General features: G+C 40.9%; 1 protein-coding gene across 5 annotated transcripts in view; it reads left to right on the top strand.

The window, feature by feature from the left end:
* The window catches only part of MROH1 (maestro heat like repeat family member 1), a 197,445-nt gene that overhangs the window by 68,917 nt on the left and 114,513 nt on the right, over window positions 1-14,015 (top strand). For all 5 annotated transcript variants that reach the window (XM_078153842.1, XM_020995209.1, XM_020995206.1 and 2 more), the window contains 5 exons: window positions 7,427-7,525; window positions 8,361-8,512; window positions 9,287-9,427; window positions 10,233-10,325; window positions 13,368-13,446. In XM_078153842.1, the coding sequence (XP_078009968.1) occupies window positions 7,427-7,525; window positions 8,361-8,512; window positions 9,287-9,427; window positions 10,233-10,325; window positions 13,368-13,446 (564 nt within the window). The remainder of the gene's footprint in view (window positions 1-7,426; window positions 7,526-8,360; window positions 8,513-9,286; window positions 9,428-10,232; window positions 10,326-13,367; window positions 13,447-14,015) is intronic.

The raw sequence follows: 14,015 nt of genomic DNA, 5'->3' as shown, positions 1-14,015 counted from the left end.
GAGGAGCACTGAAACTTCATAACTGGCATGATTCTAGCACAGACCTACAGCCTCCCCAATGTTTGAGAAACCCAAGATTAAACAAACCATAACAGAGCACTGAAGATCATCACAGTCAAGTCCCGATTATCCTCATGCCCTCTTTGGATACTGGGTTTCTGGTATAGAGAGCATTTGTCAATTTGACACAAACTTCCTTATGTGACTTGGGAAAGAAGGTTTTGTGCCATGTTCCCTTAAGGAGTATTTAACCCACAGCTCTTATTTTCTGAGCACCCACTGTAGTAAAAGCCCAGGAGCCTCTGGGAGACACAAAAGACAAGAAACCACTGTCCTTGAACCCACATTTTATTTTATTATGGGGAAAACAGGCCACACCCACTGAGAAGGAGTGAGTGGTGCAGTGGAAAAAATGGACCCATGAGGCCTGGCATTAGTTGTATAACTTGTAGGAAGTTATTTACCCAAGACTGCAGAGAGTGGTAGAACCAGGGTCATATGAGCTAATGCCACTAATCAACAAGTATTTATCATCTACTGTGTGCCAAGCAGTGTGCTAGGTATCAGGGCTACACATACAAGTAATTAAATAGTCCCTACCTATAAGGATCTTTTATTCTAATGGAAGAGACAGTGAGGATACAGATCAATACATACAGAATAAATACAGAGAGAGTGAATACAAAGTATTGAAAAAGCAAGGCTATAGACATTAAAGAGATCAGTCAAGAAAGGTTTCATGTTGAAGCTTGTGCTTCAGTTGTGACTTGAAGGGAGAGTGTATTCTGTAAGGTAGAAGTGAGGAGAGAGTACAGCGTAGGCATGAGAGAGAGCAAACGTAAAGGTACAAAGAGAGGAGATAGGGTGTCATGAGGGATGGAGAAAAGGCTCGTTTGGTTGGATCACAGTGGAAGATGAAGAGTAATGTACATTGAATCTGAAAGATAGATTACGGGTAGGTGGTGAAGGGCTTTAAAAACTAAACAGAAATTTTTATTTCATTCTTGAGAGAAAAAGGGAGCCACTGGAGCTTATTGAGTGGATGAATGACATGATTAGATATACACTTAAGGGAAATAATTTTGGTAACAGTATGGAAGAAGGACTGAAAAGTGAAGAGACTTGAGTCAGGGAGACCAGTGAGGAGGCAGTTGCAATAATTTAGGCAAGAAGAGATGAGTACTTGACCTAAGGTGGCAGCTAGGTGAGTAGCAAGGAGTCAGATTTGAGAGGTGTTGTGGAGGTAGAAATAGCAAGGTTTTGACAACTTTTGGGATACGTAGCGTAAGGAAGAATGTGGAGTTAAGGTCAACGGTATTGTGAACCTGAGGGACTTGAGGTTGGTGATGCTTCTGAAGTTTGGAAGACGGAAAATTTGAGGGGGAAATATAATGAGTTCTATTTTGAACATGTTGAGTTTGAGATTTCTCCCAGACATTAAATTTGAAATGTTCAGTGTGTAATTGATGATGCAACATTGAAGTTCAGGGTAGAGTCAGGGGCTGGACATATAGATTTCAGAGTCATCTATATAGAAATGATAATCAAGCCCATGGGAGCTGATAAGTTCATTAAGAGAGAGAAAGGATAGAGGGGAAAGAGTAAAGAATCTAGGACAGATCCTTAGGGAACATCCAGGGAGCATAAACTGGATGATGAATCAGCAAAGGAGGAGTGATTAGATAGAACCAGTCAAGAAAATTGTCATAAAAAAAACAGAAGGAGGAGAGAGTATAAAGGAACTGGTCAGCATTGTCACATGCAGCAGTTAGGTCTAGAGGTATGGCTGAGAAAAAACCATCAGAATTAGCATTTGAGAGGTTATTTCTAACTTTGGAGAGAGCAGTGTCAGTAGGATGATGAGATTGGAAACTTGATTGCCAAGGGTTGGGGAGTGAGTGAGAAAAGGGACAGTAAAGACAGAAAGTATACATAGCTTTTTCTGGGAGTTTGAGAAAGGAAGGAGAGATAGAAAATAATGGTTTGAGGGGATGATAGGATCCAGTGAAATTTGTTTTATATTTTTGTTGTTTTAAGGAGTAGAGAAAATAACTTTTTTGAAGGTAGTAGGAGAAGAGCCAGAAAATAGGGAGAGTTTAACACTAGAAAGACTAGGCACGTAGATTAACACAAAAATTTCTATTATAATTTTACTTTAAAAATTTTCATCCTATATTTTATGTATAAAGAGATAATGTCAGAGGGTGGAGCCAAGATAGTGGAGAAAAGTCAGGGACTCACCTGAGCTCCCCCAAATTCCCTTCCAAACAACTTTAAATAATACCTCAAAACAAATTCTGGAGCAGCAGAACCCACAAAAGGACAGAGTGAGAGTGAAGCATAGTCCAGCATTGGCTGTGCCAGTACAGGCCTCACTGCAGCAAATGAGCAACAGGCCTTGGGGGTGACTGAATCAGTGGCAGCAACAGCTGCTTCTGGAGCTTTCAGTTCACAGATTGTAAGGGGGTCAGACAACTGGTCAGAAGGAGATTATAGGCATCCCTATAGGCATTGGGTGTAAGACTTTGTCACATTACCCATACTCAGATCTAGGTCACAGTCCTAGGTCACAATCTCAGGGCAAACAGGAGCACTAGCACACCAGAGCTTGCAGCTGCAGGGGAGGGGGGACCCTGTTCACAGTTCCAGAGCTGAAGAGTCCTTGTGATCATTCACAGATCAAAGCACAGGCCAGGAGAGCAGTGACCACAACTTTCATTAGATCATACCAACTTGGAAGAAGTGAAAGCTTACAAATTCCCAGAGCTAGTTCTGAAAACAGCTGCACAAAAACCCTGAAACTTGGGACAGTATTTTTTTTTTTCACTCTGCTCCACCCTGGAGCAGATTAAGCCCAACTTAATATTTTTAAAAAGCCTAGAAATAAGCTGGAAAAATGAGCAAACAACAACAAAATCCTAACCATAGAAAGTTACTATGGTGACAGGGAAGATCAAAACATAAACTCAAAAGAAAACAACTACTCAAAACTGCTACATCCAGAGCCTCAGAGAAAAATGTGGATTGGTTTCAGGCCCAACAAGAATTCGTGGAAGAGCTCAAAAAGGATTTAAAAAATCAAATAAAACAGGAATAATTGGGAAAAGAAGTTACAGTGACAAAAGAAAATAATGAAAAAAGAGTCAATGGCTGAGTAAAGGAAAAATACTGAAGAAAAATATACCTTAAAAAGTACTGAAGAAATACTGAAGAAAATTATACCTTAAAAACCAGAATAGCCAAATGGTAGAAGAAGTACAAAAATCCAATGAGGAAAGGAATGCCTTGAAAAGAAGAATTGGCCAAATGGAAAAAGATACACTAAAATTCACCAAAGAAAAGAACACCTTAAGAGGTAGAATTGGCCAGATGGAAAAGGAGATACAAAAGCTCACTGAAGAAAATAATTCCTTAAAAAGTAGAATTGGGCAAGTGGAAGCTAATGACTTTATGAGACATCAAGAAACAACAAAATAAAATCAAAAGAATGAAAAGATAGAATAAAATGTGAAATATCTCATTGGACAACTGACCCAGAAATTAGATCCAGGAGAGATAATTTAAAAATTATTGGACTACCTGAAAGCCATGATCAAAAAAAGAGCCCTGACATTGGGTTTCAAGAAATCATCAAGGAAAGCTGCCCTGATATCCTAGAATCAGAGGGTAAAGTAGAAATCGACAGAATACACTGCTCACCTCCTGAAAGATATCTCAAAATGAAAACTCTCAGGAATATTATAGCTAAACTCCAAAGCTCCTAGATCAAGGAGAAAATATTGCAAGCAGCCAGAAAGAAATAATTAAAATGTCATGGAGCCACAGACACAGTAACACAAGATCTAGCAGTTTCTACATTAAAGGATTGGAGGGCTTGGAATATTATATTCCAGAGAGCAAAAAGGCTAGGATTACAACTAAGAACCACCTACTCAGCAAAACTGAGCATACTTCTTCAGGAGAAAAAAATAGCCATTCAATGAAGCAGAGGATTTTTAAGAATTCCTGATGAAAAGACTAGAGCTGAATAGAAAATTTGACTTTCAAATACAAGACTCAAAAGAAGCATAAAAAGATGAATTGTAAGTAATTCAATAAGGTTAAATTGTTTACATTCCTACATGGGAAGATGATACTTGTAACACTTAAGAACTTTCTCATTATTAGGGCAATTAGAAGGAGTATACATAGATGGAGGGCATTGGTGCAAGTTTAATATGATGGGATGATCTCTAAAAAAAATAAAATTAAGGAGTGAGAGAGGAATGCACAGGGAGAAGAAAGAGAGAGGCAGAATGGGGCAAATTATCTCACATGAAAAAGCTTTTACAGTAGCAGGGAAAATGGGGGAAGTAGGTGGGAGCTCTTCAACCCTATTCTCTTCATAATTGGCTCCAAGAGGGAATAACTTACATACTCAGTTGAGTATAGAAATCTGTCTTACCCTGCAGGAAAATATGAGGGGAAGGGAGTAAGAGAAGGATGGGAGTGGGAGCAATACAAGGGAGGGCAGATTGGGGGAGGCAGTAATCAGAAGCAAAACACGAGTGTGGACAGGGTGAAAGAGAGTAGGATAAACAGGGTGAAAATGGGATGGAGTAATCATAACTGAAAAAAATTTTATAGCAAATATCTCTGATAAAGGTTCATATCCAAAATATATGGAGAACTGAGTCAAATTTATAAAAATAAGAGCCATCTCTAATTGATATGTCAAAAGATATGAGCAGGCAGCTTTCAGACAAAATAAAGCCTATCTATAGCCATATGAAAATTTGCTCTAAATCACTTTTGATTATAGAAATGCAAATTAAAACTACTCTGAGGTACCACCCCTCACCAGTCAGATTGGTTAATATGATAGAAAAGGATAAAAGAAATGTTAGAGAGTATTGGGAAAATTGGGACATTAATACAGTGTTGGTGAAGTTGTGAACTGATTCAACCATTCTATAGAGCGATTTGGAACTAAGCCCAAAGGGCTATAAAACTTTTTGTACCCTCTGACCCAGCAATACCACTAGTAGTTCTGTATCCTAAAGAGATTAAAAAAAAAAAAGGAAAAAGATCTATATGTGCAAAAATATTTATTGTAGGTCCTTTAGTCATGGCAAAGAATTGAAAATTGAGGGGATACCCATCAATTGGAAATTGCTGACCAAGTTATAGTATATGATTTGTGGTGGAATACTATTGTGCTTTTGCAAGAAATGATGAGCAGGGTGCTTTCAGAAGAACCTGAAAAGATTTACATGAACTTATGCAAAGTGAGGTGTGCAGAATCAGGAAAACACTGGACATAGTAATAACAATATTGTGCTGTGATCAGCTGTGAAGGACTTAGCTATTCTCAGCAATACAGTGATCCAAGATAATTCTTAAGGATTTATGATAAAAATGCTATCCATCTCCAGAGAAAAAAATTGATGGTGTTTGAATGCAGATCGAATAATATATTTTTTTCTTTATTTTTCTTGGTGGGTTTTTTTTTGGTCTATTTTCTTTCACAATATGACCAGTATGGAAATATGTTTTGCATGACTGCATGTGTATCACCTATATTAAATTGCTTGCTTTCTCAATGAAGGGGGATAGGAAGGATGGAAAAGAGAATTTGGAACTCAACATTAAAAAAAAAAAGTTAAAAATTGTTTTTATGTGTAATTGGGGAAAAATAAAATATGAAATAAAAATTTTGAAAAAGAGATTTGTTCTCTTTCATGAAAGATAGCATCTTTCATCCTGTCATGGATTTAAAAAAATGTACTATGTCAATGAACACAACTTGTTTCTTTGAGGTATTCTTAAATTCCTATACTTCTGCTATTTAAGATATGAAAGAGAGAGAGGTGATAACTTGAATAGACAGTCTGCTGGAGAATATGGAAGAGATGGTGATTATACCAAGGGCAGATATAGAAGAGTTAGCCTTGCCAAGGAGAGGGGCCACCTCGTTGTCAGAGACCGGGGAAAAGGAAGAGAGTGGAGATTGATGCCAGCAGGTTTTAGTTGAGATGAAGAGAAAGGGAAAAGAGAGAGTTCATGTCACATGATCTAAGTTTTCTCCATAAAGTAAGAGGAGAGGTCCTTGGCTGAGAGAGGAGGAAGGAAGTTGTGGGAGGTTTGAAGGAAGAGAAGTTCTGACACAACGGAGGGAGAACAATTAGGGAATCAATTAGGAAGGAACAGAAGCACTGACTTGCTGCAGGGAGGGCCCAGGTGTAGTTGGAAAGAGTATATGATATGTATCTATCAGTACAGTTGTGTTCCTTCTTTCAGTTTGGTCAAGCAGTACTGAGACCAGAGTTCTGTCTCATGAACCTTTCTGTATTTCGCTGAGGGAGCTGACACAATTTATACTACCATATCTGAAAGAAGCACAGTCATAGAGAGGGAGAGGTCAAGACAGTCATTTTACAGCTGAAGAAACAAAGTCTTGGAGAGATTATAAGACTGTAACCTTTATAAAATGGAATCAATAATACTTGCATTACCTACATAGGTGATTGCTGAGAGGAAAGTGATTATAGAGCATACTAGTAGCACAGTCTGGTTTAGAACTTCCTACCTGTCTACCTGCTCTGGGAAAATTGTGTTTCTGCCAAGTTTGCTAGTGCTAAAGAGCCCCTATGATCTCTTATATAACACTTTGTCATTCCTACGGTATTGGAGTTTGGTGGTCCAAGAGATGTATCCTTAGAGTGAGACACCTTTTAGTCAGCAGCCCATGGTGGAGGCAGCCTTTGTAAAAGACCATTTGCCCAGTTAATTCCATTTTGGCATTGGGTGATGTGAGGCTCACTTGTTATACATATTGCTTCTGCAGGAAGGAGCTCTCTGCATACTGTGGTGATCTTATCTCCAATCAGTAGCTATTGTATGACTGAATGCAGCAGCATCTTATGGGGATGCCAGAGCCCAAGTATATTCTTGTAGAGCCATCTACAGATTAAGACAAATCAAAGTTTCTGGACCTTCCCCTTTGTACTCCCCCTCCCCCCCAAACATTTTTATATGGGTGAGAGACATGACTTTAAATAAAGATGGATACCATTAATGTCTCTGTGGGGAAAAAGAAGTCACAAGAGGGCAGCCTGGACAAAGGGAGGTGGGTACTGTGGTAGAGGAAGTGTTATGGGCTAATTATTTATTATTATTTTCAAGCTATTTTGCAGTACCTTGTGAGTGCCATCTCTTACTCCTCTCTTCATTGCCTAGGTGGGACTTTTAGAATGGGTTTTTGGGGACCGTGGACCTTATTTTCACCTGGCTTTTCTGTTATGAACAGTCTGCATTAGATGCAGTGAAAATATACAACAAATGTCTCCCTGGGATCCCTGGGATGGGGTGCTGTTTCATGACTAGAAAGAATAAGATGAATGTAGGAAGACAAAATGATCTGAAGTTTGGTTTTTATTTCTTACAGTGTTTGGCATGGTGCCCTTCTTAAATTCCATTCTGTCAACAATGTTACCAATGCTAAACCTGGCGCGGCAAGACCAGATGAAGTCTGTATTTTGTTTTGGTAAGAATGGGCCTTCTGTGGCTTTCATTTCTTTGTCCTGTCTCAGTTTGCAACCAGAGCAAGAGACTCTGAAACAGCTATTTTTTGAGAAGCTGCTGGTCTGCAGATGACTGTGAGCCCATGTAACCAAACAGCTCAGCCTCTGGGTTGAGAGGGTCTAGAGAAAAGAGCAGAGTTTAGAACCTAGCTCTCTGTGTGATCTTAAGCACCTTCCCTTGGAGCAAAGGAAGGCAAACAGGTACCTTTGACATAGGGATCCTTGGCCCTAGTAGTTTAGAAAGTACATGTGGTATACCGTTGCTGGTGAGCAGGCGAGTCCCACCCTGCCCTTCCCTCTCAGGAGGCTTCATTTTTCTTGGCCTCAAGCAGCTGACCCGTTGAGAGTAAGATCTGCTTCCCACTGCCAGAGGCAGCCCAGAAAGGGCAGTTTATCTCAGTTGTGCCACCGCCTTCCATTTCCTGCTCCATATCCCCGTAATTCAGAGAAAACCCACTAATTCAGTTGAACAATCAATTCAGTACTGCCCTGTACCAGGAGCTACACTAGATACAGCATATACAAAGTTGAAAGATGTCATAATCCCTGTCCTTAAGGAGCTTGGACTCTAATAATATTCATGAAGGAGGTGGCACATTAATGAGTCCTTGAAGAAAGAGGATTTCAATATATAGAGACAAAGAGTGAGTAGTACATTCTAGTTACAATTAACCCTCAGAAGTTGGCTCTGCTCACTTGCTGGCCAGTTTGTAAATTGATTGTGAAGGGATGATAGCAATGCTGATGTTATCTGAGAATCAGAAAACAGACATTCATTTGGGACTCTTTGTACCACAGCTCTGCAGCACTTCAGTGACAGTATCCTGGAATACCTAGCCAATTTGGATCAAGCTCCAGACCCCACTGTCCGGAAGGACACATTTTCCACTGAGATCTTCAGTGCTTATGATGTGCTTTTCAACCACTGGCTACAGAGCCGAGAAGGAAAGGTAAAGAATTCAGGCTGTCTCCTAGCTAGTCACTATTTTTTTATTAAATAGTACCTATATAACTAGTGCTACCTCTTGTTATTTTTAAGCACCTTGAGAGCAAAAATTGTGTTTTAAATTTCTTTGTATTCTCCCTTCACCCAAACCTTCCAACACAAGAGCCTCTTTATCACAGGTGCTCAGTAACAATCTTTGTTGAATAATGTGATAGGTTTAAAATGGAATGGTTGGGGGGGGAAAAAGACATAGGGCTTTGATCAGAGGTATATTATAGCCATGTCCAAGTAACTTCCTTATGTTTTGTTTTGTTTTTTAAGCTAGACTATTAATCTAGCCTTGGTGCTAAAATGTATTACAGGTGTTGACATTCCTTTTGAGCATTTCCATGGTCTTGCTCATACCCATAAAGCTCATTATGCTGTTTGACAGGATAAGGACCCAGTGATGTGTCTAGGCCGGGCCCAGCTCCACTTCCTCTTCTTTGCTGAAGGTTTTTTGGACCACCCTAGCCCACAGGGATCTCTTACCTGAATGTGATTTCACTTAGTCTCAATATCCCTCAGGGACAAGACTCTTGTGCTCCCTTATTATTCCCTATGTATCCACATCTGTCTTCCCACTTAGACTGAAAGCTTAAATTCACTGAGAGCGGATTCTATGGTGTCTCAAGCCCCATAGGGCCTATATATTGCTTTACACATAATTAAGGATTGATTAGTATTCTCTAGGTAATTGATATCTGGTTGGGATGAACACTGGCTTTTCTTTTCCCAGCTTCGGCTGGCTGTGGTTGAAGCACTGGGGCCCATGAGTCACCTGCTGCCCAATGAGAAGCTAGAGGAACAGCTTCCCAAGCTCATCCCAGGCATCATTGCCCTCTATAAGAAGCATGCCGAGACCTTTTATGTGTCCAAGGTAAGCCACTGGGCTCAAGGCCCTCAAAGACGCCTAGCACTTCGTTGTGGACATATCCAGAGAGCTAAGTCCTCATCTTCTGGATGTTGGCATACTGGGCATGTGTATGTATATGTACCTGCTAAGCACACACAATTATGGACTCTTCCAAAAGATCTCGCATTTACTTAAAGAGCAAAGGGGTTGATTGTGAAACTATAAGTTGTATAGTAGGAAAAAATTTCTGATAGCCTAGTGGTTGTTAAAGCTTCTTCCCTGGAGGCTTTTAAAAATAGAAAGTGAAAATGATCCCCTTAATGTAGCCTTGCTTACCTAGAGTTGGATATGCCAGGTTTCTTTTAGTTCTCTTGGCGGAACCCCTCATAGGTTCTTAGCTTATTTGGGGGTCTGGTCTGAATCAGACTTTCCTGACCCATTGGAGTGGCTTATAACATCCGGGTGGGATCTGGAACCACTTAGTCTCACTCTCATTAGATGCTTTCTGTCCTGGAAACTAACCCTGCCAACTGAAACAAGCCTTCTGTAGCAGCTTTGCATCCCTAAGACCCTGTGGATCTGGACTTGCAATTCTAAGGTTATTCTGGTTATATGATGGGGCAAGAGGTTCTATAGTAGGCTACTGCCATTTCTTTGGCACTGAATTGGGCAGGAAGAAGGGTGCTCTTCTTGAATGGATCCTTGGACAGGTTCGTGTTTTCAGGAAGAATACAGGTTTGGTTTCCTGCCCCCATCCCCCCCCAAAGGATTGTATCTTTAACCTCCTGGCTGACTATCAGCATTTTTGTCCTTCCCACTATATGAACAGAGTCTTGGACAGATTCTTGAAGCTTCTGTGAACATGGGGAGCCGCACGTTGGAGGTACAGGTTGATATGCTTCTGGCTGCTTTGCACCCTCAGGTAAGACTACTTGGTCAGACAATCTGAAAAGGGGATAAGTAAAGGGAGAGGATGAAGAGGATACACCCTGGCTGGCTTGTGGTATTGCCTCAGGCTAGGAAAAAAGAGCCTTTAGTTTTAATGCTGACCTTCTGGAACAATAGGCCAAAGGCTTGTGGGGAAAAAATGGGGCTATTGACTAAGAACCTCTTCTTGCCTGCCTTTGAGTAAGTAGGGACCAGGAGGAAGGGAATATTTTCAGGTAGCTATTCACTTAGCTATGCGTGTGCCTTATGGAAAATTTGGGACAGTTCTTTGGAACTCTCTCTGGCCCCCAAACCTTTCCTCTCCAGCTTTGAGTGTGAGTTGGGAAGCAGATGGCCCCATTGCAATGCAGTTGATTTGGAGTCTTTGGTTAAGAGAGTTTGCTTTTCTTCAGGTGACTCCACAGAGAAAGGATGCTTCTTGGGATTGAAGTCTTTAGTGTCCATTGTAACCATAGAGAATAGTTCTCATTATCATACTATATTATGTTATATATCATATTATATTATGTAGATTGTAAGTGACATTGGAGGCTACATACTCCTTCTTTTCTCCCTATATAGAAATATACTTTATAGTCTCCCTGACAGAAGATTGTCCAGCTTCTGCTTAGATGCTTCTAGTGATGGAGAATATTCATTTACTCATGAGGCAGTCCATTTATTCAGTCATCAAACATATTTTGGACAGTTCCTTTGTACCAAAGCTCTGAAGGAGATACAAAAATGAATAAAACAGGGTCCCACTTTTGAAGAATGGACGTGGGACCTAAAGGAAAGTGCCTTACATAGCCATGCCCCAAGATCAAGATTTACTTGATCATTACTAAACCTACACCCTAGAGCTAATGAATGGTGGCTTCTTCTGTCTCTCTCCTTTGGTCACTGGGGATTCTGGTTCTCTCTCAGATTCTCCTGTCTTCAATGTGAACATGAGTCAGACCAATTGACAGGTTAACTGAAATTGCTATGAAGCCAGGTTATCTATCTTTTCATCTCTCATTCTCTTGTGCCTTATGTCTTTCTTGTCTCACATGAACTCACATACACAAGACTTGTTTCTGTGGTAACCTTGTGCCCTCCTGGCTCTTACCCTCTTTATATCATTGTTGGCCTATTTAGAAATCTGGGCACCAGGGTGCAAACACCTTAGCTCAGGGGACTCTGCACTTCAGCAGGACTCTTTAGGAAAATCACTGGTAAATTGTAGTCCTGCTCTGGAGTTCTGAAGATTGAGGGGAGTGGAGCCTGTGAGAAGTTTTCCTATCCTCAGATTCCTTAGGGTAATGTGAATGAAACTGGAAGAAATGATTTGAAGTTGCAGAGAGGCAGATTTTGTTTCATGTAAGGAAAAATTTCCTGATGATTAGAGGTACCCAAAAGTGAAATGAACTACCTTACAAGGCAGTGCCTCCCCATCACTGAAGTGCTTCCAACAGAGGCTGGATGTCCATTTGGTGGGAGATATTTTAGAGAGGATTCCTTTTCTGGTGCAGGTTGGTTTGTATGCCCTCTGGCGTTTTTTCCAGCTCTGGAAAAAAGGAAACAAGCATTTATTAAGTGCTTGCTATATACCAGGCACTGTGCTAAGTTCTGGGGATACAAATACAGTAAAAAAGGTAGTCCCTGCCCTCGGGTAACTTAACATTTTAAAGGAAAGAAGATGAATTAGAGGGAGCTGAAAGGGGAGTGGTATTGGGGAGGGTAGAGGAGGAGGAGGAAACTGAAAGTGCTTGGTGTCTGGCATGGTTTTGAAGTCAGCAAAACCAAGAGCAGAATAGGAAGGGAATGTAGGCTGGCCAGCCTGGTTCGCTGTACAGAATGGAGGCCCTAGGAAGAACCTGCCAATGGGGGAAGGAGGCTGGTCTAGCAAAAGAATATTCTACAATGAGAGGGCCATAGGGAATAGATGTTTCAGGGTGAGGAGGCCCCAGGCATTGAAGGACATTCCAATATGAAACTGTAATTGAGGTATAGTTTTGGAGTCAAGAAATCTTAACCAAACCAGGAGTTGCATAGGAAGAGAGCCCCATGGAAAGCCAAGCTGCAGAAAATAATTCTGACCCAACATCAGGCAGTAGTTTATGATTCCTGGTGACGCATCTTAGTTTTAGATCCCACAAAGGGAAAGTTGTCTTAAGAAATAGGGCTTTAATAGTTTAGAGATGTGTAAAGTTGAGGCATGGTCTACGGAAAAAAGGCCTGGCCTTATCAGGAAAGGAAAGAACAACAGATTCATTAGCTTTGCTATTTGCACCAGAGGTAACTAAGTAGGAAAAATTCAGAACTGCCCCTGATGAGCTTTTACCCCAGCTGATGCTAGATTGGCATGAAAAATTAACTTTTTCTAAAAATTTCTCCATGTCTTACAACTTAGAGGCAATAGCTGCTTTTTTCTATTTGCTGGTAATTTTTGCTTCTCTCATATTCCACAAGTGAGGAGAGACACTAGAATTACAAGTCCTGAGGTCTGGCTTGAGATTCATGATAAAGCCTAAGGTACGTCCCAGGAAGGCTCTGCCTCAGTCTGGAACCACTAAGTGATACCTGCTTCCTTTTGCTGACACATATTCTGTTTTCATTTGTTTTAAAAATGTTGGGAGGTTGTAGTCCAGAAAATGAGGTAATCTTTAAATTGAGAGTACACCTAGGGATGCCCATATAATTTTGGGAGGGTCCTGGGTGGCTTCTTCTAGTCCCCTCTGCATCTTCAGTTCTACTATTCTGTTCTGGGAACTTTACCATCTAAGCAGTTGGTAGAAGGAGGGGATATAGGGGAAGTGGATCCTCCTCAAATACCCTTTTCCTGCAAGATATAGGAATCCTGTGTGTGGATGTAAATATTGCACAGGTTGTTGGGAAAGTTTGCAAGGGTGTGGTGGTCATTTGCCCCCCATTTGAAGCATTTCCCATGTATCTGGGAACTGGTCCTTTCCAGAAACATAGATGACCACCACAGAGTGAGGGTGCTTAGGCAATGGTAGTCTTGGTAATTTATTTCCTCTGTTCCTTGGAGCAGATTTGTGCCCCAGTGGATTCACTCAACCCCTTGGTCATTAAGAATCACAATGAAGTCCTGCGTTGCTTCACAATTCTGGGTAAGATGGGCAGTTGGGAGGAGATTTGGGGGCGTGGTGAGGGAAGAGGAGTTTCTGTGTCAATGGGAGAGTCTAGCCTAGTGTCAGTTTCTTTCATGTGACAGGGCAGAGAATTCCTCAGCATCTCAGTGTGGGTCCGTAGAACATGAATATACCTAGTGCTTGCCTAATTTGGAGCTTTAAAAATATTAATCGCAGGAATATTTGTGGAAGGTGCTGGGATTGGCCAGAAGGAAAGTAGGATTGACAGATTATAAAGAAGGTTTAATGAGTTTGTGCAGGTACCTATGAATGTGGACAGCATGGATAAAGCATAGCAGGCTGAGGGGCTATGGAGAGGTCACAGCTTTCTTCCCTTCCTTTTAGCCATGATGATGTGTCTTAGAGCAAGTAAGGGGCTCCATCGTCATGTCATGCCTTGTATTTAGCCCCTGTTAACCAGCACCTTCACAGGCCTATCCCAGGAACCTACAGTAATTTGCACAGTTTAGGGTTTGGAGTAGAGTGAATGCTTTGCATAGGACCATAGTAAACTGGTTAAAAAATACTGATTTCTGCCTGGAATTGCA

Source organism: Phascolarctos cinereus, unplaced genomic scaffold, assembly GCF_003287225.1.
Source record: "Phascolarctos cinereus isolate Bilbo 61053 unplaced genomic scaffold, phaCin_HiC Scaffold_4;HRSCAF=312, whole genome shotgun sequence".
In the NCBI taxonomy this organism is placed as follows: Eukaryota; Metazoa; Chordata; class Mammalia; order Diprotodontia; family Phascolarctidae; genus Phascolarctos; species Phascolarctos cinereus.
The sequence above is the reverse complement of the archived record's forward strand: the minus strand, read 5'-3'. Positions and strand labels throughout refer to the sequence as shown.